Here is a 23766-nt window from a genome sequence, read left to right as displayed (position 1 = left end):
ACTTGCAGCTTCGGGATTCTTCTTTTTGCTGGCTCAAGCTTAGTGAAGTTGTTTTTCTTTATTCCTTATTACTAGTTTTTGATAGAATAGGATTATTCAATTAGTTTAGTCTTGTCCTACTACGTTTATTTGTCATTGTGATTGTTTGCTGAGTCTTTGTGAAACATCGTATTTCTTCTGTCCTCTATTTTTTGAATCCTTTTAAGTTAGAGGATTCCCCCTTTCTCTTCTATACACCTTTTTAGTTAGAGAGCTTTCCCCCTTTTTCCCCCTTTTCCAATAGGTCTCGCCATTTCACTTAGAGGCATCTCCTCGGGTAGAGGAGAACATCGTTTAAGTTAGAGTCTCTCCTCTAATCTTCTTTTATTTTTCCTTTTAAAAAAAAAGTTGTGTGTGCCTGGTATAGCTGCTGTTCTCCTTTTTTGAGTAGTCATTTCTGGCTTGTGTGACAGTGTTATTGCCTTTGATTGCATGTCTAAGGAGACAAAACAATCGGGTTTTGAAAAGTGAGAGTCTTGTACTCAGAAAATGTCCCTCACAGATGGACACACCAGTTGTGTCTACTGTTTGGGCGCTGTCCACCTGCAGGATTCCTTTGCCATGCTATAGTTCAAGGTGCCTGCAGTAATGGCGGAACAAATTGTTTGTTAGAGCTTATTGAAAAGGCCTTTTGAAACGGCTGTTGAAGGGACTCGGGCCTCTAAATCTCCTGAGAAATCAACCAAAACTTCTTTGGCTTCAGCTTCTGAGCCGTCGAAGAGACATAAGAAATCCATACTTTCAGATCCAAATTCCATCGGTTCTGAAAAGGCTAGTTCTCCATCGGTTCCACTTGGGGTATCGAAGCCATAAGGGGGAGCCGGTCACCCTCCTTGGATCTGGTTCGGTTGGTGCCATTATCTTCTCTTTTACAGTCTGTGGCAGGTAGCCACAAGTCCTCTACATATTCCTTTCGGTTGTCTAGGACCCTCTCAGATGATGACGTGATGCTGGTGTTTAGAAGGGTTCTTTGTACACCGGTCCTTGCAAAAATTCTCACAAGCCCAGCCCAGATGGTCGTGGAGCTGACTGCAGTAATTCATTTACCTTCTCTTCCTTTTCTCACTCAATCAAGCTCGGAGGCAGAGTGCATGGAGGTCGTCGTCGTGGAACCTTCGGACCCAAAATCCATACCTGGAGTTTCAGGTCCAACTTCTGCTCCGATCTCGTCAATGTTGTCCATCGAGTGATCTGGGGGCTGAGACTCTCTAGTCATCCCTCCTCCTCTTGGGTGTCTCCTCTTTTTGACCAGCTCCTGGGGGGTAGTCAGTCGAAAGTCGTAGGGCTCTCCAGAGTCTGTAGAACCAGTCCTGCGGAGGCCCAATAAATTTATTACAGCTCCTGAGGACAAGCAATTCTTGACTAAGGGTGTTCCAGTAGATGCTGTGGTGGTGACGCCAGCCACCAATAAAGAACTAGCTGAGACTTCATCTGTCCAGCCGCCAAATAAAGAATCTCGTACGATGGACAGATATGGGAAGCGTATGTTTTCTTCAGCGGCCTTTACACTTAGGTCGCTGAATTTTGTCCCATTTTACAAGGCTTTAGAGGGATCGCCTCATGGAGATGGGAGATTCTGTCTAAATTGTGTCATCTGCAGGATTACCTGACAAGGTTAACTCTCAGCCTGCTACCTTAAACTCCATAGTGAACTCCTCCATGCGCCTCATTTCATATGCAGCCGATGGTGCGAGTAAGGCAGCAGGCACAGGAATTGCTTTGAAGAGACATTCCTGGATGTGTCTCGGCAAATTTGCTGAACTCTAAGTCTTCCTTTATTAATGCCCCTTTTGATGGCTCATTTCTGTTCGGGCCAAAAGTGAAAGAGACCCTCACCAGTTGCGAGCAAGACAGCAAAACTCTGTCTGCCGTGGGAGTACGTTTTTCCGTCCCTACCAGACCATACCCCAAGGTCAGAATGGCGGAAAGATGTGGTTCCTCAAATCCCAAGGAGCTTTGCCAGACACAAGTGGTGAATTTTCCCTCAGGGGCAGAGGGGGAAATAACAATGGAAGATGCCGCCCTTGCGGCAGAGGGGGTCCACAGAACCAGGGCGACAGAGATACTTTCTCTGGGAGTCCTTTCCAGTGCTCCTGAAAGGAGGCCCACCTGTGGAGGCAGTCGGAGGGAGTTTGTCACTGTATCCAAAAGCCTGGCTCAGCATCTCACAAGACAGGTTGGTATGGTCAGTCATATCCAGGGGCTACAACATTCCCCTTTCTTCCCTACTCCATCCAACAAAATCAATCCCAGACGTTCCACCCAGTCAAAGGGATCAAGCAACCTTAGAGATTCAAAGGTTGCTAGAAAAAGAGTCATCCAAGAAGTCCACGCAGACCAAGTTGGATCCGGAATTTACTCACGGTTCTTTTTAGTTCCAAAAAAAGGCAAGGGACTGAAGGCCAATTTTGGATTTCAGCAGACTAAACAAATCTGTAAAGAAACAAATTTCTGGATGGTAACACTGCAGTCTATACTCCCTTTTCTGGGACAAGACAGTTGGATGTGCTCCATAGATCTTCAGCATGCGTACTTCCATATAAAAATGGACAGGCGATCCAAGAGATATCTACGCTTCCAGCTGGGAGCCAGTCATTACCAATTCAGAGCTCTGCTCTTTGGTCTCACTACTATCCCCAGTGTGTTTTCCAAATGCATGGCAGTAGCCACAGCTCACCTGAGGTGTCTAGGATTTCGGGTGTTTCTATACTTAGACTGGCTTAGACTACCACCACCCAGCATGTACTAAACACGTCAATGGCACCACCATACGTCTCTGCTCAGAGTTAGGCATTACCATAAATTACGAAAAATTTGCCTTGTTGCCATTTCAGCATATCACCTGTATAGGAGCAGAGTTAAACACAAAAGACATGATAGCAAAACTGCCACATGAAAGTGTTCTGACATTATGCCATCAGGTGTCTTTGTTGTTGAGGAGAAAGAAAGTACATGCAAAACTTGTTCTCAAGGTCCTAGGGTTGATGGTAGCGGCAATAATATTAGTCCCACTAGCTCATCTGCACATGAAGATATTACAATGGCTACTCTTTGCCCAGTGGTCCATGCCGGAGTTACCCATGTCACACAAGATCTTCGTTATGGAAACCTGCAGGAGGGATCTACAATGGTGGCTTTGGTCCACGCAGGTAATGATAGGCAGACCATTTGTGCTTCCCAAGCTGGTAGCCACATTGACCATGGACACTTCCCAGATAGGGTGGGGGGCATTATCTGGGACAGACTGTTCAAGAAACATGGCAGGAACACGAGTACCACTTGCACATCAATGTTCTAGAGATGAGAGCGGTGCTGCTAGTGTTGCAAGCATTTCAAGACTCTCTTCCAACAGGTACAGTTGCGATTCAAAACGGTCCTATCACTATTTGAAATGAACAGCAAGTCACCCAAGTGGAGGGCTGTTTATGGACATAACTAACTTCTGCTAAACTAGGCTGGTTTACTTATAACAGTAAAGTACATTGGCATCAAGTTGGCTGTCGTGGAATGTGGATTCTTGACTGTCTTTAAATATATTCTGGTGGATACTTCCAAGATGGCTATCTGATCAACAGCTTAATTTAGGTTCATAGGTTCATAGGTTCATACTAGGCTATCTGCCCAAGGGCATTTATAAGCCTAGCCCATAGTTATTTGGCTTTCGCCACCCCTTTAGTTTGAATAAAACTATGCCCATTATTTTGCTGTGCCTCTGTCAAGCAGTGACACTGAAGTAATCCCTGGGGTATATCTGCGATCCCCCATCCATTGGTCAAGATTCCTCTTGAACAAGGCCAGCGAGGTGCTCTGCCTCACATGTACCGGGATTTTGTTCCCAGCTCTCAAAGTGTGAAAAAAAGAAACTCAGAAGTAAAAGCTAGTAATTCTGCCAGCTTCAGTAAAATCCAGTTGCTGACTAGTAAGTATACTGCCTGGATGCCAGCAAATAATTTAGGGAACCTAAAAGAAAATCAACTAGAAAAGGTGAAGAGAAAGACTCCTGCAGCTGTTCAGCAAAAAGCAATAAAAATTCCAGCTTAGGTTCAAGAGATGGCTTCCAGTAATTTAGAGGAAAAAATAAATCAAATATACTTGGAGCTGATCAAAGTAATGAAACGTTGAGTGTATCCACTCAACAAAAGGCTGGAAAAAAGTGGAAGCTTTAACTACCTATTCAGATGAACTGATAATGCAAAAACTGTGAGGTTGAAATGAAGAAAAGGTTGGCTGAGTATAAGACTTCTCAAGAAGAGCTGTCCCAAAAAATGAGAGTTAGAAGACAGAGCAGTCAGAGAAAAGCTCAGATTTTCTGCTGTACCAGAAAAACTGGAATGAACAGACTATTTTAATTTTATGAAATCAAACATTTATGCAACTGGACTGATATTCCACAACAGGATTTGTTCATTGAAAGGGAGCATCAAGTGTATGCTTCAAACCTGGCCATGAAAAAGCAGCCAAGACTTGTATTAGTACTGATGTGGTCATAACAACAGAAAGAGTTAAACCTGACAAAACTGTGGCAGAAGGGCAAAGTAATAAAAATTGGAGACAGTAGACGGTTTGTGGAAAAAAATTACTGTACAGGCTGAGGAGAAGCAAATTTATCCTAGCAATCAGGGAATGTTGAGAGGCAGGTGTGAGATCCATGCTGTGTGTATCCAGCTGTCTTCAGAATATTGTTTTTCTGGAGGATAACAAACATTTGTTTATGCAGAGCAGCCTAAGGAGGAAGTACAATGGTTTATCCAACAAAATGCGAACCATCAAACTGGATGGGACTTTGCTTCTCATTCTTCTGACAATAAAGTTCATTGTTCCAAAGGAAAATGCTTGAGACCGAGAAAAATGCACAGGAGTTGACTTGGAAGAATCCGGGATACAGTGTACTAATCTAGTGAAAAAATGTGAGATTATAAAGCATTAATCACATGTGTGAACTATAGCTTTGCAAGAAAAAGTGTCTGAGAAAGTTTGGACTTTTGTTGACTTAAAACCTTTTGAGTGGACTGTAATGGATATACCTATAATATTTAGAAAGACACTAAAAGGGGAAAAAGTACATGTAAGTAAAAAGTTTTGTTTAGGGCGTGCCTTCAGTGAAAGTTGGGCGTCGAACTGGCACCTCGGCACCATAAAAATCTACTGCCAATCATTAGCGGACCGGAGTTCTGCTGTGGCGACCCCTAACCGGGAATAGCCGAAAGAAGAACAACAAACATTTGTATAAAACATGACATGTTATAAACTGCATGTTGTATAGTAAAGCAGATTTGTGTAGTATGGGGTATCTTAAATGTGGGGGTGAGGGAGAGACTTTTCAATGATTTGTTTACATGATAAAGCTATTCGAATAAATAAGTACTTTTTTAGTTTTAAGAAAATAGGCATTACAGTGTAAAAAGATAAGGAAGGCTAGACAAAACCAAGTTATTTAATATGCAGTAAGCTTGGGCTGCTGGGTTGGGGGTGTGGTGTAAATGTCCATTGGGTAGATTATATGTAGAGATGAAATGCTTTCCTTTATTTTGCATAGGTGAATATCTGGATTAATTTTCTTTCCTTAATCTAAAAACAAATGTTTTTTGTAAGCAGGTAGGCTTGAAAAAAAATACTAAATAATGAATGCCACCAGAAGTACTAAAGTGCCAAGTTTCTTGCACATGAAATAGAGCATTTTTTTTCATTTAGCAAATGGTCAGTGGATCAATATGTCTGCTGCTGGAGGCATATGTATATTCTGTTACGTTTCTGTAGAAACTAGCTGTTTTCAGGTGCAAGCATTTAATCATGAGGGCTCTGAGCATTGTTTAGGGAAATGAGAAATGTAAAGGTACAAGGGCAAGCAGCTCAGTAAGAAAATAGTGTTTCATTTATTGAATGTGAATAAGAGATTGCTTCCCTAGCAGACTTCATACGTCAGTGCATTTAATACAGTGTATGTAATTTAGTTTTATTTAAAGATAGCCAGGGAACTTTTTTTTTCCTGAAAGTATACAACCTGTTTTTTGCATTTGGAAGGGGATTAGAGATGAGAAAAGAACAAATAGCAATCTGTGTAAGTGGGAGCAAGCTGTAACGTGCTTTAGCATGAGTGACCCTGATTTTATGTTAGGTAATGCATGTCTGTGCAGCTGTCTGTTTGGGGCAATTGTTCCTATGGGGAAGGTAAAACTTCATTTGAATATGTGCACAATGCTTTCTGTAAGTTAATAGGTAATACGTTATAGGGGTGTTCTGAAAACATATTTAGTTTTTTGTTTGAGGGTTTTCTTTAAAACAAATAACATTTGAAAAGTGTGCCACAGTTTCAAATGGAATTAAGAAAAAAGATAAGAAATAACTATAAAAATCAACCTGCCAGACAGTCTGTGCATGTAACACAAAAGTTGGAAATACACATTCAAAAAAGCTGTCATGTATAGTAGGTGGGAACACTATTTTTTTTTTTATCACAATGGCTACGCTTAACATATTATTTTAGACTGTAAATGGACTTACATTTATAGATAGAAAGGCCAAGAGTATTGAATGATATGAAGAAGTGCATGGTGTAAATAGCAGTGCTGCAGGAGACACATTTGGAAAGAACACTATATGCTCAAAGTTTGCTAATGATCAAAGAAGATGTGAGATACTTATTTGTATTAAAGGTTTTGTATATTCTGCAGATCACCACTTGGTGAATTTTTATTCCATGGCAAAAAAACTAACACAAAGGGTTCTGACAGATTAACATTTCCCCTCCTACTTGTGCAAATCCATGAGATCTGTAAAAATGAGCACTTAGGCTTGTTACCACCATAAGCTATTTCTCTGGATGCATAAGTATAAGTGACTACCTCCCCTGCATATAAAAAGATCTGTCTTCATCAGAAAGAAGAATGGCGACTGGTGACATTAGTCATGTGTGTGAGCCTCTTGGCAGTGTAATCATTTTTGCTAAACAACAGAAAATTATTAGTCTTTCATAATGTATTTCAGAAGATATGAGCCCCATAAAAGTGGGCACAGCCTCTTATATTGTATGTGATAAAGATATTGAAAAGGACAAGTCAGACTGGAAAAAGTTCTGTAATAAAGCTCTCATAATTTGCTTCAAGAAATGTGAGCCCCACAGAGGCAGACAGTCTCTCATATTAGCCTAATAAAAACAGGCATTTTAATAGAGCAAACTGTAAACAACTCTATTAGATGGACCTTATGAAGCTCAGGTGAAAGTGTTTTCGTATAGATCTGTAGCAGTAGCCCATGGTGTGTTGTCATGTTTTGTTTGCTAAAAAGTAAAAAATAAAATCCTTTTAACTAAGAATGAGGTTCCACAGGCTGCTGAGCTGGTAAACCATCACAGGTCTTTCAGGAATATTCAACTAAGGGACTAACCTTTAAGCTATGGAATTGGCTCCTTGTTTTTCCATCTCACCATTGTCTGCAACTGCCTTTATGTATTAGAACAAGAACTCTCATCCATCTATCTACTTAACAGAATAAACTACTTAAAACTTCAATAAGGCATCTTTATTCCTCCCACAGGAAAGGGTATCAGAGAATCTGCTAGATCTTCTAGCTAAAGTGATTCTGTGTGGATTATTCCTTTGTACTCTTGTTTCTTGTGAGCTTTAAATATGCTGATGCTTGCATGTCAGACTTGCATTTTGTAATGTAGCAGACATTCCTGTGTTGAATTTGTTGCACATCAGTGATCGAATATTTATGAAATACATTTCCATCACTGATCTTTTTTGTTGTGCTAATAAATTTGTGATTTACCACACACACAATGCTACTTTCGCATGCAACCTAACATTTTTATCCACCTCTTTAATCTGTTTACCGAAATATGTGATCCAAGAACAGTTGATGCTGTTTGTTTTTATCATTTTAAGTTGTTATATTTATCACTGTCCTCACTCACATCCTATAAAACTGTATTAGGTATTTTAAGCTCTTAATTCGACAAATTCAAGTTATTTTTCTGTTCCAGCTTACCTCTGAAGACCACCATAGGTCAGAATGTCAGTTTTGTCATTTGTATCATATCTGTGGTATTTTTCAGAACTCTGCTAGAATATAAAAGTGAAATGTTGTTATTAAAGTTATCATATAAGTAATTGTCTGTTGTCTTTTACTGACATTGTGCACCACATTAAACTATGTTCTTTGTCAACCATAAGTCACAGTGGAAGTGTCCCAATCATGAGGTATAATCTCAATGCAAACATCTACTCAGACATAAAGATCGTGTGTGTGTGTGTGTGTGTGTGTGTGTGTATATATATATATATATATATATATATATATATATATATATATATATATATATACACACACACACACACCACATAGAGGGACATAAAACATATATAAATACATTAACCAGACATGTATGTAAAGACAGGTACTTGTCACAGGACAGCAAAGTGAGCCATGCAACATAGCAGGTCAGTGATGTCAGACAGTGAGCACAAAGTCCTATTATGTGCAAATGGGAACTGTTGTGCAGGATTAGGTAATGAGCAGAATGCAGGTTGCAAATTATTTGGACTGTGCTGCCCAATCGTGCATGCTGGTCATCTTTCTCCGTGTACGGTGGTATGGCGTTCACTTCTGGAGTTGGATATTGCAGCACTTAAAATACACAGACTCTAACATATTGGGATGAGCATGTCTGAGTATGTCATTAAAAAACAGAAGTTGTTTTCCCTTGGCTCTGTGGTGTAGAGGAATGAAGCTGTGACTATGACTCAGATAACCATTGTTTGATAAGTAGCATGGAAGTTGGAAGATCCAGGCAGGGAAGATGGAAGTGAGTAGCTGATGACTCTCCCAGTCTTTGGGAGTGAGCACTCCATCTCACTGCTTGACTTAATACCCACAGGTAGTACAGGTATATGGCCATAATCGTATGGATCATAGTGATGCTGCACTATGATCCATACAATTATGGATCATAGTGATGCTGCACTGTATAGCCATGTGCCACCTTAGCAGGAGGTTGGCATGTGTGATTGCTTACATGTGCCCTCTGCTGCTTGCTTACATGTGCCCACTGCAAGCAGCAGCTGTGGAATCTACAGCCATCATAGAGAATGGATTTAGGTGGATATGTCCACGGTATTGACAGACTGGTCTGCTCCCAGGGTCTTATCTCTGAGGTGAATAAATGGGCGGATAAGGTTCCTGGTCAGAGAATGAATGAGCGTGTAGGCCTCTTGTCCTGTCCAAGGAATGGGCCTAGCTCCTACTCTTAGGGAAAAACAAATGGGTTGGTCGAGTGTAGGAAGGGGTAGGAGACATTTGGCAACTCCCATGTGTATATAAAAAAAAAAAAAGTGCTATCTTTCCCTTTTCACTGCCCCTTCAGCCACATTATACCGTACACAAACATGGGTATTCCCCTACTGTGCAGCCCAGTACACTGCAGAGTGCACAAGCAGCCATGTTCTGCATCCTTTCCTTATTGTGTGTCATTGCCGTAGCCCTCTAGTTGCTACTGAGCTGCAGAATATGCATGCTGACATACTTTCAGTTCTTTCCTTTCATTTCTTTTCCCCTGTGCAAGTAGTTATTGCATACTGTAGGGCACACAAGTTTCAGTACTGTGACCCTTTACCCTGCTGTGTGCTGTTGCTGCAGCTTTTGATGGCATTCTTAAAGTGCGTGGCACACATGTTGCGGTGTTGTGCAAAATTTTGCCTATCCTGCTGCATCATGTCACTTCTCGTCTAACAATGGGCAGTTTACTGATGAAATGTATGCCTTACTGAGCTTTTACCATACATTTTGCTCTGTGGCTTACTGAGTGCATACCATACCTCTCAAGTATGCCACATTATGAGGGAATGTTCCTTGTTTGAGTCTTAAAAAGCCCATCCCTGCGATTCATTAACACCTACACTAAGTGTACACCACTCTTGAGTGAGCTGACAATACAAACATAACTCGCACCTTCTTCCTCCTAATTTTAGTTTTCCTACCAATTTTTTTGCAGCCTTGAATATCGAGGGGGATTCATAAAGGTTACCACAAAGTGCAGACTACATGTACACTTGGTGTAATCTTTCTGACGTGTTTAGAAAGCATAAAACGTGCTATGGATGTTCTTGAATACAGATTGTGTGCACTTACTATAGGCATTAATGAATCGGGCCTCATGTTTCTTATTGTTCCACATTGAAAGGGTTTGTCCCACATTCAATATTAAACATATTTTAAAAGATAGGATCAGAGAACATATCTATCCTATCAAGACAAAAAGTACTTTCAGTGCCTTAACCAAGCATGTTTCAGAAACAAATGAGCAGAATAAATTTAAATGCATGGTATTAGGAAGGAATTATGAAAGCAAAAGAGGGGGAGATGTTAGAAATAAGACTGAAGAGATGGAGGCCAATTGGATAGTAAGACGTAGAGCAAATGTAGGGCATGGTCTGAATGACACATACCTATGAGACCTATGTTAAAGAACAGACCTTTACAAAGATGAAAAGTTTTTACTTTAATATATTTTTTGTATGTTTTAGCTGAATTTTATGGTATATCTGTGTGTTTTTTATATATTTTTATGTGGTTTTTAACATGTGTTCTACTAACATTTACTTAGTGAAGTAATGAATTATGAAGTTATATAATATATTTTTAAATGTTAATGAGTGTCATGTGGTTTAATATAAAAGGTGTGTCATTAATGTTAGTTTTACACCTGATGAAGCATTCAGTGAAAGCGCTTGTGTATCATTAAAGCAGACTGCATTATAAAGAAGCTGGAGCCTTGTCTTTGCTGCTTTGTTCTTTTTTGGATTTGCATTAGTTTTCTGTGAGGACACCTGGTTACAGTTGGGCTGTTTTTGCATTTTTTAAATGATATCCATGGTAAATAATATTGAATTATAGTATTTCATCACAATATTATTTTATAAATGTTGAGTAATACATTTAGCCATCACATGGGCTTCGTAAATGAAGTGGTTAGTAAGCTGTTTGTGTAAGTGTTCCACATTATGAAAGGTAGTGTTCAACATTCTGGAGATGGAAGTTTGAGTACTAATAGGGGAATGATTCTGTTAGTGAATTAAACATATGTTAGTTCATTGGCCAAACTACCTGTTCCCACCATCCGTGAATCAGACCAATGTATTCTCCCCCCTCCTCCAATTTATTAGGTAGTGTCTTCTTACACAGATTGCCGCTTAAATGAAGCCAGTTACACTGAAGTACAGCATTCTTCAGTTTGAATTTGCAGCACTGTTTAATATTCTCATGTTATGTACATTGGTAATGAACTGACAAGTCAGAATTTTCAGATACTATATCATGTAATAAACAGATTGTAGCTACAATGTGTGCATTTGCTTTATTTAGCAAAAATTTAAATTTACCATTGCTGCTGTTGGCTTTTGTTCAACTGTCTGCTTTATTTTGCTGTAGGTCTAAACTAGTTGAGGTGAATGCTGTGAAGCCCAGTATTGCTAATTTTGGAAGATCCCTGTTGGGAGGTTACTGCCCTACATATGTGCCTGATTTTGTTCTACATGGAACAGGAAGTGATGAAAAACTACGACAGTGTCTTATGACAGATTTATCACATACTGTACAGGTAAGCAGATGTTTTTAAGTCTTCACTGAACTGAGTAAAAAAACAAAGCAGCTATAAATGAATAAATCCCTATTTCCATGTACAGTACTTCTTCATAGGTTCATAGATCCAATGGAGATTACTGGCTGAAGAGCCCTTACAAACCTAGCCAGTCTTGCCCAGATTTTTTCTTTCCATGGGGAAAGATAACAAGGGTCAGCAAGAGGGATTTGACAGTTTGTACTGCCTCTGTTCATAAGGGGCATGGGATCCACCCCAGCAGTGAATTTGCAATTCCCCATCAGTTGGTGTAGATTGCTGTTGAAGATGGTCAGGGAAGGGCTCTGCTTCACTTGAATAGGAAGCCTGTTCCAGAGGAGGGGCTGGCTCCGGGACACACATCTGTCTATCTGTCCAGCGTGATCTTTCATGTCAGAGGTAAGGTTTAGATCTTTGGAGCAGGCGACCCTTGCAAATATCCAACATTTACATTAGAGCTGGGTCAGAAACTGCCTTCTAGGTGCTTCCTGAGTGCTGTCCTCATTTCCTCTTACAGTTTATGAAAGTGTGTGTGTGTGTGTGTGTGTGTGTGTGTCTATATATATGTGTACATATATATATATATATATATATATATATATATATATATATATATATATATATTTTTTTTTCTGTGCTACATCTGCCTCCCCTTGGTGAGAGCTCCATATTTCATTTGCCATTGGGGGGGGGTAAGGATTGGGCACCCTGGGAGTTTGGACCACCATTTGTGTGGAGGAACAAGATTTTCTTGTGTGTCTTGTCCTGCTGTTGTGCATGTCCAAAACATGCTAAAGGGGATTGTTGTGCAATGGGCTCTGTAACCGCTATCCATCCACTCTTTTGTGTCACATAATCAGAGTCCTGCCTCCCTTGTACTCTGCACCTCAGTGTGAACCCCAGCCAACCCCCCCCCCCCAACAGGACTTGAACCATTGAAACATGCATGGGGACACACTTCTCGCATCCACCCAAAAGAGTGAGCAGGCTGTGCTCCTTCATTCCCCACTCATGCCGTCCGGCTGTTCCAGTGATTGAACCCGTCACTTGAGTCGCAGTCATGGTCATGTTCCTGTATGCCACAGAACTGGATACAGTTGCTAGTCGTATAGATAGTACATCTCTATACATTTTGAGATTGTGAACCTTCAAAGTTGGGTCACAAGGTCCGTCTGAATGTGAATATTGTGCAGTAGCTGATTTCACTACCATTATCTTAGGCTAATGGGCAGAGTGGTGAATTAGTCATCAAGTTCACTTTTAAAGCTAATATTGCAAGCTTAATAGGTACACATGAAACTAATGTTTTTCTTTAATGTTATCAAATGGAATTCTAACTGTACTTCTGAAGGGCTCACAAGTTTGTGAAAAAAAATTCTATATTAATCTTTTTTCATTTTCCGGTACCCATTTCATCCTGTGCGGTCACAGCCTCACTTGGATTAATTTAGGACACTCAGCACACTTCTCCCAAGGTTCCATTTAGATTTAAAAGGATGGCCAGGCATATTTTTTGTGTGCATCTTTGTTGTATGCCTCATGTACCAGTGGTAGAGTTAAAAGAAACTTGAAGTGTGCCTACATAAACTTTTTTAAAATGCAGAGAACTGAGAATTCTATAAAGTGACATAATCCTTTTTACTGGCACTAAGCTAATTATATAATATGTGACATAATCTGTTTACTGGCACTAAGCCTAGTGGGTTAAACAGTATTGTGCCTGTAGTCTGTCATTCTGTACTGCATATAGCTTTATGTAATATCACAATGCACTGCTCACAGGTAACAGCAGGAGTTTATTTTCCACTAGTCTGAGTGCTGTCAGTGTGAGGGCAGTGATAGAACTCAAATGGACATTTTTCCATCTTTTTTAAATAACATTGCTGTATCTGAATTTTACATTTTTCCATCTTTTTTAAATAACATTACGGTATCTGAATTTTTTTTTTGTGTGTGCTAAGAATTACAGTAAAAAGTGAGTTGAGTCGCTCTCTGTAAAATTTAAATTGTGAACCTGTTTAAATGGGATTGTCTATGGTTGTGATCAGTAGTCTAGGTTGCTGTTAACATGTTGAGAGTGTGTGTCTAGGGAAAAGGTGCTACAAAAACTGCACATTCCATCTCTGTGTTTAAGACCATGTACATAAGGCAGGTTTAGAAAGGCTTATCTAAGAGTTTGTTAATCAGTTTTAGTAGCATTACTATAAAGTATTTGTCCTGAATGATGTTTCTGAACAGGTCTGAAGACGCACTGATCGTTTTTTTTCTCTTGACTTTTGTTTCCTTTGCAGCATCCAGTTCTGGATGAGCCTATAGCAGAGGCTGTCTGCATTATTGCAGATGTAGATAAATGGACAGTACAGGTGGCCAGCAGCCAGAGGAGACCATCTGATGTCAGCAAGCTTGGAAAAGAAGTTTTGGTGTCAAGCCTGGTTTCCAACCTCCTTCATTCCACTCTGCAGCTATACAAGCATAACCTGTCTCCCAATTTTGTAAGTTATTTGCGCACATATCTACCAATTAAATCAAGCCTCCACGATCATTTGCTATAGTTAAATATTTTATTCACACACTGTAAATACATCATAGTTGCTAATATTCTAAGATGGATATAACATGAACTAACAACAAGCTTAGATTAGCTACAAGGCCATCTTACACCATTCTTAGGTCTGGGGCTAATTATGCAAAATCACAAATATTGATTATGTTTGTATAAAGACTTTTCTGAGTAGACATAATAGGACATGTACTAATTGTCCCTACATGTAATCTGTATCAGGCAAGGACAGAGAGTCTTTCTCAGGTCTTGAAGCTTAGAATACTACAAGTAAATATATGCCACATGCTGAAATAATAAACCTTACAGAAGAAAAAAAGGAGGTGGTGGAATGAGGAAGTACGGAAGAGTATACAGGCAAAGAGGTTGGCAAAGAAGTGGGATTGTCAGAGAGATGAAGAAAGTAGACAGGAGTATAAGGAGATGAGGTGCATGGCAAAGAGAGAGGTGGTGAAGGCTAAGGATAAGGCATATGAAGAGTTGTATGAAAGGTTGGACACTAAGGAGGGAGAATAGGACCGATTGGCTAGACAGAGGGACCGAGCTAGGAAAGATGCGCAGCAGGTAAAGGTAATAAAGGATAATGAGGGAAACATACTCACAAGCGAGGAGAGTGTGTTGACGAGATGGAAAGAGTACGTTGAGGGGTTGATGAATGAAGAGAATGAGAGGGAGAGAAGGTTGGATGATGTAGGGATAGTGAATCATGAAGTACAATGGATTAGCAAGGAGGAAGTAAGGATAGCTATGAAGAGAATGAAGAATGTAAAAGCTTTTGGCCCAGATGATATACCTGTGGAAGTATGGAGGTATTTAGGTGAAATGGCAGTGGAGTTTTTAACCAGATTGTTTAATGAAATCTTAGAAAGTGAGAGGATGCCTGAGGAATGGAGAAAAAGTATTTTGATACCGATTTTTAAGAATAAGGGTGATGTGCAGAGGTGTAGTAACTACAGAGGGATTAAATTGATCAGTCACAGCATGAAGTTATGGGAAAGAGTAGTGGAAGCTAGGTTAAGAAGGGACGTGATGATTAGTGAACAGCAGTATGGTTTCATGCCGGGAAAGAGCACTTACAGATGTGATGTTTGCTCTGAGATGGTTGATGGAGAAGTACAGAGAATGTCAGAAGGAGTTGCATTGTGTTTTTGTAGACTTAGAGAAAGCATATGACAGGGTGCCTAGAGAGGAGTTGTGGTATTGTATGAGAAGTCAGGAGTGTCAGAGAAGTATGTAAGAGTGGTACAGGATATATACGAGGGTAGTATAACAGCGGTGAGGTCTGCGGTGGGAGTGACGGATGCGTTTAAGGTGGAGGTGGGGTTACATCAAGGATCAGCTCTGAGCCCTTTCTTTTTTGCAATGGTGATGGACAGGTTGACAGACGAGATCAGACAGGAGTCCCCATGGACTATGATGTTTGCAGATGACATTGTGATCTGTAGTGAGAGTAGGGAACAGGTGGAGGAGACCCTGGAGTGATGGAGATATGCTCTAGAGAGAAGAGGAATGAAGGTCAGCAGGACTAAGAATATATGTGTGTGAATGAGAGGGAGGATAGAAGAATGGTGAGGATGCAAGGAGTACAGGTGGTGATGGTGGATGAGTTTAAATACTTGGGGTCAATAGTTCAGAGTAATGGTAAGTGTGGAAGAGAGGTGAAGAAGAGAGTACAGGCAGGTTGGAGTGGGTGGAGAAGAGTGTCAGGAGTGATTTGTGACAGATGAGTACCTGTAAGAGTGAAAGGGAAGGTCTACAAGACAGTAGTGAGACCAGCTATGTTATAGGGGTTGGAGACAGTGGCACTGACAAAAAGGCAGGAGTCAGAGCTTGACGTGGCAGAGTTAAAGAAGTTAAGATTTGCACTAGGTGTGACGAGGGTGGACAGGATTAGGAATAAGTATATTAGAGGGTCAGCCCAGGTTGGAAGGTTTGGAGAGAAAGCCAGAGAGGCAAGATTACGTTGGTTTGGACATGTGCTGAGGAGGGATGCGGAGTATATTGGGAAAAAGATGCTAAGGATGAAGCTACCAGGTAACAGGAAAAGAGGAAGGCCTAAGATAAGGTTTATGGATGTGGTGAGAGAGGACATGCAGGTGGTTGGTGTGACAGAGCAAGATGCAGAGGACAGGAAGAAATGGAAACAGGTGATCCGCTGTGGCGACCCCTAACGGGAACAGCCGAAAGAAGATGATGATGATGATGACAGAAGAAAAAAAGGAGACCATAGTCAAACTTGCTAGATATCAAATTAAAATATAGTCATAGAAAAGGTATGGAAATTAGCCAATTGGAAATTGTTCAAAGCTAGGAAAAGTTCTGAACAGTCATTCTGAGCAGTTTTGCTGAGCATCACAGACAAAAATAGTATTGTTACTATGCATCATCATGCCATATGACAACTCTGTTTTTAAGTGATGCCTTGCATCATAACGGTCATGTTAGTCAGCATTTTTCTCAGTACTATAATCAGAAACTTGATTCATGTTGTTTGCTTATTAGGCTAAACAGTGGAAGAAACAAATGGTAGCAAATGTTTATAGGGAATGAAATTTGTATTACCTTTGCTGAGCCTTTTCGTATATATTCTCAAAACTGTACTGTAATCTAATATGCTGTACTTTAAGAATGATGTATTTGTAGTTCAACTATTTGTACTTGGTAATCACAAGAGAGGTCTTGATCCTGCTGAAGTCTAACATATACATATCATTAGGGTATAGCTACAGAGAGGTGATATCTCTTGCACCATATTTCTGATGCAAAACTTGTCCCCTCTGCATTTATCTCACCAATATCTCCATGCAAATAACTGTACTGCTGATGCAGGTATATTTTTTATTCGGTGAAAATGGAGAACACTGGACCACACCAGTGTTTTTGCATAGCCCTCAGAACATTATGGCAGTTGTGTAATACCTAGGAGTTGCGGCATGTCACCTTGGCCACAGCTTTCAACTTCTTTGCTCAATAAACAGGGGCAAAGCTAAAAATAATGGGTAGAAAACCCGTTATTGTTCCTCATACCTCTCAAGTGACCTCATTGCAGGGAACGTTCCTCACTTTGAGTCTTAAAAAGTCCGTGTTCCACATTTGAAGGACATGTTATTCATTCAGTGTTAAGAAGTTCCCTAATTAATGCCCTGAGCTGCTGAGAGATATGCTTATCAATAATGAAAAGTGTTTGTGGTGGTAACAGTTTCAGGTGATAACTGAGAACATTGGATTTTGCGTAACCACGTTACTTGGTATTCTGGATTTGCACCTATTCGTGGTACAGTGTTCTCCCGTTATCACCATTTGTTCAGTAAGCTGCATTTTTTGTTATCCCTTCTGCATTTTTTGAGAATTAATAATGTGTGTCTTGTTGCAAACTTTGTTTCTGCATATCAGCCTGAGAAGGAAATGACATAGTATTAGGGCATCAGTAGTTGAATGTTGCTCAAATGATGGATTATTTCTGGTCTGTCTGCCTGTGACTACAGAGGTCTGGAGTATGAGTATTCCCATGTCCATCTGGGACCAGTCACTCATGAGAATCACTCATAGAAGCAAGTCCACTGCTAATTTTCTTTAGGGAGTCCTGTAACATTTGGACACTTAAGACTTCTTGTCACAAGTAGGGAATAACCCATAATCAAATGAAGTGTATTCCATATTTTCACTTTCCATGTTGCTAGAATTAAGTGTTTGATAATGTTTTGTGGGCAAGATGACAGTAGTTTAACCAAACATGTTGTTAACCCAGTCTGTTTAACTCTTCACACTTCACTGAGATTGCAGTGTTGCATACAAACCTGAGGTTTGTCAGTCTGAGAGCTTGGAAGCCAGATGATTTCTTATAATCATATTTTTCCCAGTAGGTGTTTAACTAGTATGAAAAAAGCTAAGAGGTCTGTCACTAGAAAATAATTATTTTGTATGTGGAAGAGGCTTTCTGTTTAGTATCAAGATAATGGTTCAGATGAACCTTCCAGTTCAATTCCTCAAATCTTCAGTTAATCACTGCTTTGTTTAATCCTGACCTGGCTGACTTTTGATTGAATGTGCATTTGTTTTCAGCAGTTATTTGTGAAAGGGAGCATTCATTTAAGGCCTCCTACAGTGGCATTTACTCCTCTTGAGCCTGTGTTAACTAAGTCATTTGGAAGCCTGTTTTATTGGTACAAGTTATGTCTTCCAAAAGAAATTGTGTCCTGCAAGCCGTAATATGTGAAGATCTCTGCGCATTCTTTTACAGTAACAGTTTCATTGTGAACTATTCATTTTATGGTACACTGACATTTCCTTAAAACTAGTCCATCAGATCACTGCATGTAGTTCCAAATAAGAAAACAAAGGGGGTAAATATTTTGCTTTCTGTTGATGCTCACAGATAGCTCATATGTTGCACTGAAACAGAAACTTCTGAGAGAATTTGGACAGCTGCATTTTGGTGATAAGCAGGGCTGACAAGTTACTAAACAGACATTTTTCAAGTAACTGGCTAACTGCACTGCACTCTTGTCATATCAAAAAAGCATGCCATGATTTAGGGTGGTAAGACCATTCCAGCAGATCTGCAGCTACAGCTGAAACCATTTTCAAAATGTTTTGCCCGTTGATCTCTCAAGGCTGATATCAGGTCCTTCATTCACACTTTCACTAACCATACAAACTGTCATGTCTAGAGTAAGAGCACAATTTTTTTGGCTGTATTTCAGGACATTGAATAGACCACTTGTGTATTTCTGGGAGCTGACGGTATTTCTTGGCATTTTCCCAAACATACTTGTAATACTAATGTCCGTGATCCTTATGACAACATAGTCGTTAATGTCCGTGATCCTTATGACAACATAGTCGTTTTCTGTTAGTATACTGTCTGTAACCACAGATGGAATGTGGTCAACAGGCAAGCACCCTCTTCCCTGTTCCACCTCTTATCTCTTCCATGTTGCACCTCTAATCTTATAAGTATTTTAGTCTGTACAAAGCTAGATGTTCATAATAAGGATCATTGCTGTAGGTATTCATAATGAACAGAAACAAGCTGAAGGCGGACGTCAGCCCCCCAAGATTGATGTTTCACAACAGTCAGAGGTCCTTCTGGATGTTTAAATGTAGTCTTTATCTTTAACCCTGAGACAAAGCAGAGCTGTAAAAGGCAATGTTCTACATGTCCTGCTCTGTCCTTTTTGAAATATGAAATGATAGGCTGATCTGTTGTACTTCAAGCTCTTCAGTCAGTCCTGTACCTCAATCTTTGGCAGCAATAAGTTCAAGCATTCATTTCTCAATATATCAGTACAATATGAACAATTTGCTGTATTTGCATGCAATCTTTGGAACTTTTAAGTTGAGGTTTAATTTCAAGGTTGGTGAAAAAATGCTTTCTTGCAGAAATGCAGGAAAAGAAATCCAGTTAAATTTGCACTGTTAGTCAACAGATTCAAGCCCACAAAATCCAGTCAAAACTGCACAAGTGTTGACTCACTGTTGCAGTATTCCTAACATATGGGTTGTCACTATTGATTTCCAACTGGGGTACCAAAGCTTTATATTCCCTAGGTTGTACATCCAACACATGACTTCAGCTCGTCTGTGTCGGGGTATATAAATGGGCATACAAGCATGGAACCTCAGACTTCTGAATGCCAGCCAGAGAGTAGATTGTGCATCCATCGAACTTTTTGCCATTTGGTTGTTGGTACATATGCTTCAGGCATTTATCCAGATAAATTCCCTGATGGGGAACTTTCCTTTTTACTTACACTTACACTGTTTTGTTGAAAGTTGTTAGATGTCAGCTGGGAGAGATAAGTGCGAGTGTGGTAGGCAAGTTACGTACAAGGACTGCCATGCCAGTTGTCTTTTTTGCCTAGGCCCGGAACACAATGACAAATCTTGCTAAATCTGTCAGTCACTCATTCCCAAAAGCCTTAGTCCGAGGCTCTCCACTCTCAACACCTTTCTAGAGACCCAGTGTCTAAAACTCTTGGCCCAGTCCAAGATGGCTGACTCTGCATCCTTGTACATCCCTCTTCTGGCGAAGACAAAACTAAAGAGGCCTCAAACAGATCTGCAGTCCAATGTTTTTGACTCGGATGTACCCAGTGAGGTTTCAGAACACTCAGTAAATCATGCTGCTTCTCAGCTGCCTGCTACGAGACCTTGTTGGAAGCCAGTATGGCTCCTGAGACCATGCAGACTATAATACGTCTGAGGAACCATGTCTCATCATTTCCAAGGGACTGCACGGAGTCCCTCAAATTTTAGTTAAGGAAGAGATTCCAGGGTCTCTGATAGAAGTTGGACAGGATTCCAAACCTCTGTGTGTCATCCAGGTGGATGTCACGCCTAAACAGAAAGTACACAAAACTAGGCATGTGGCTTCTCCTTCAGCAGCTAGGGAAAAGGAGTGGATAAATTTCTCACAGAGGTTTTTTTAAAGATGTTATGTCTTTAAAACCTCCTTCCTTTGGGTCTGTGCAGTTACAGGCTACTCCTCAAAAACCTACTCTGGTTCCCTCTTCTGATGAGTAACAGGACTACAACTCTGACCATTCTCTGAACTATTCCTTTCAGCTGCATTTTCCAGAAGAAAAAAAAACTTTTCCGATGAAAAGGATGGCCTCTTACTGGATTCCCCTACAGAGGAAGCTTCCTTTGGGGAGACTATTCAGACTATGATGACATACTTTGAATCGCAATCCACACAGATCTCTGATGCTCAGGAGAGGTATTGTAGCTTTCTGTAGGTGGCTACCCCTGCCTCTTCCCTAGTGTCTGCTGTCCTTGAGGCTTTCCAGGATGCATTTCAGTCCATCTCTTCTGCACTTGATTCACAACCAGCTCGTAAAAGACAGTTTTACAAGATGCCTGATGACCTAAAATGTTTTTACAAGAATCCAGTGACAGACCCCTCTGCAGTATCTTTCCCTTCAGATAAGCTGTTTAAGCTTCTGACACTGTTATTGCCCTACCTATGTACAAAGATAGGGCTACAAGTAGGTGGGAAAGAAGATTTAAATCTCTGCTACCCAAAGAAGATTTAAATCTCTGCTACCCAAAGAAGATTTAAATCTCTGCTACCCTTTCCTTTAGGGCAATTGACTACCAGGCTCAAATGACAAAGTACTTGATCTCTGTCTTGCATTCCTTACACAAAGTTATACTGGACTTTGCTGCAGCAGAGTATAAGCATCAGATGCAGAACTTGTCACAGGCAACTCAAATTGCCAGACATGACATTAAGTGCAGATATGATGCTGCGGATACTACTAGGGCAGCTACCACTGGATCTGTTATTTGCAGATATGCATGACTTCACAGTCAGTCTATCCCTGAGGATTTCAAATCAAAGATTTTAGACTGTCCCTTGGACAGAGACTTATTGTTTGGTCCTCAGGCTGCCAGCCTATTCTAAACTCTCCAAGATCAAGGTAAGACCACGAAAGACAACAGACAGATTCTGCTCTCCTCAGTTCCTAAATACTGTGGGAATTACCCATCTTAATCTAACATATTCATTAGGAGGGATCCTGGGACAGCTCAGAAAGAAAGGAAAACCCCTAGGAAAAGGAACTGTGAAAAACCCCATTGGGAATCTGCAGCAAGGAGTCCTCCCTTTGCAAGCAAAATCTGTGAATACCTCTGCAGCATTCACCCCTTGCCCTCAGTCCTATTTCTCTTCTTTTTTTAGTCTGTAGCTCTCCCTGGCCAGGTGGGAAGCTATTACCACAGACTAGTGGAACCTGTTCATCGTCAAGGGTTTTTACTCCATATCTTGAGAAAATAATCCCCCACTGAAAGGCACACCACAACCTTATTGAAACCAAATATCCCTTATGGCCTCCATTATCGAAGACCTTTTGAATCAGGGCACCGTCAAGTACATTATGAAAGACTTCTTGGGAAAAGAGATTTCTTCCAGGATCTTTCTAGTCCCAAGGAAGAAGGGCATTGAAAACCCATCCTAGACCCGTCTCTCCTAAACACTTACTTGAAGGTGCCATTTTTTAAAATGCTCACTCTTCACACTCTTCTGCTTGTCATCCTCCCCCAAGCTTTCTTAGTGTCACCAGATCTGAAGGACGCCTACTTGCACATACCCATTCTTGCAGGAGATTCCTCAGGTTTTACTGTTGGCCCTTGTATTTTGAGTTTACTGCTCTGCCTTTTGGTATTGCCACAGCTGCAAGAGTGTTCACAAAGTGTGTAACTGTAATAGTAGCTTTCTGTTGTACTCGGGAATCCAAATTTTTCCCTTCCTAGACTAGCTACTGATGCAGGCTTTCACTTTAGAAATTCTTCTTCGACATCTACACTTTACCCTCCAACTTCTGACAGGTCTAGGTTTCACAAAAAAAATGCAAAAAAATCCCACATGGTCCCTACATAGGATCTGGATGTTCATCGTGTTTCACTGTTGCAGTCATTACACTTGGGTTATCCTGCTGGCAGGCTACCCGCAGTCAGCCTGAATTCCAAAGTCCTGGTCCAGCATCTGTTGCTGTCGCCACTTCCCTGACGTCAGTGCGCCAGGGGTATATAAGATGCAGCCAACGCCATTTTCTTCAGTCTTTCTTGCTGCGCAGTGCCTGAAGCAAAAGCAGTTCGCAAGTGCCGGTCGGCCAACTCCTGAGATTTTCAAAATTGAATTTCGGAACCGAAGTCTTCAACAAAGCTAAGTACCCCGTTGGGGAAACTTTTTCTCGCTCCAGACCGATGTCAGTAAAAGTTAACAATTGTATGTCTTGTCGGAAGCAAATAACTCTTAAGGATTTTCACTCTTACTGTATTCCTTGCCTAAGCCCTGACCACGACGTTGCTAGTTGTCAGTTTTGTGCTAGATTCAACCAACGCACTATTTAGCATCGGTTTGATTTTGCTTTACATTACTTTGGCCGAAGGTTTAACCACATAATGCCGTCGGAACAGCCAACAACCGGAATTCATAAAAAACGCAAAGACAAAGAAAAGGACAGGCATCTGAGGTCCAAAACCAATGACGAAGCCTCTTCTAAGCCAGTCGCTGGTTTGCCGGTTCTCAGTGAGGCACTTTCGCAGCCTCTGACATCCGCTACCTCAGAGCCACAGGCCGCCTCCAACTCCCACGTGGAGACAATTAGGCTTCTGGAAACTCAGGGTATTGGGCCTATGGAAACTATTCCCTCAGATGGGTCCGGAGCCGCTGAGCAGGCATCAGCTTACTATCAAGTCCACTTCAGCAGCCAAGGCAAAGTCTAAAACACCATTAAAGACAAAGAAACCAGTATAGCATTCTCCTGGACCGTCATCCATGCCAAAGAAACAGATGATTAAAATGGCCGAGGACCTAATTACTTTGATCAGGGGTTCCCATCCCCCTCCTGATAAAAGGCCTAGGCAAGACACTGATTATGACTCCTCTGACCAGGTTTCTAATTCCTCTGATTCCTCTTCAGAACAGGGATATTCTCTTCCTCCCTATGAGGCCTCTGACGCTGAAGAATCTATCCCTTCAGCCTCTCCTCCTGAGGATTACTCTTTTGGGAAACCCTTGCACACCATGAGGGAGCATTTCCATTGG

General features: G+C 40.8%; 1 protein-coding gene across 1 annotated transcript in view; it reads left to right on the top strand.

Moving 5' to 3' along the window:
- Nucleotides 1-23766, top strand: part of LOC122800442 (folliculin-interacting protein 1-like) — a 198285-nt gene that overhangs the window by 102013 nt on the left and 72506 nt on the right. Inside the window, exons 5-6 of the mRNA XM_044069887.1 lie at nucleotides 11467-11635; nucleotides 13945-14145. Of these exons, the coding sequence (XP_043925822.1) occupies nucleotides 11467-11635; nucleotides 13945-14145 (370 nt within the window). The remainder of the gene's footprint in view (nucleotides 1-11466; nucleotides 11636-13944; nucleotides 14146-23766) is intronic.

This window comes from Protopterus annectens, chromosome 4.part0 (assembly GCF_019279795.1).
Source record: "Protopterus annectens isolate FY-2018-M chromosome 4.part0, PAN1.0, whole genome shotgun sequence".
In the NCBI taxonomy this organism is placed as follows: Eukaryota; Metazoa; Chordata; order Ceratodontiformes; family Protopteridae; genus Protopterus; species Protopterus annectens.
This window is presented reverse-complemented; position numbering and strand designations above follow the sequence as displayed.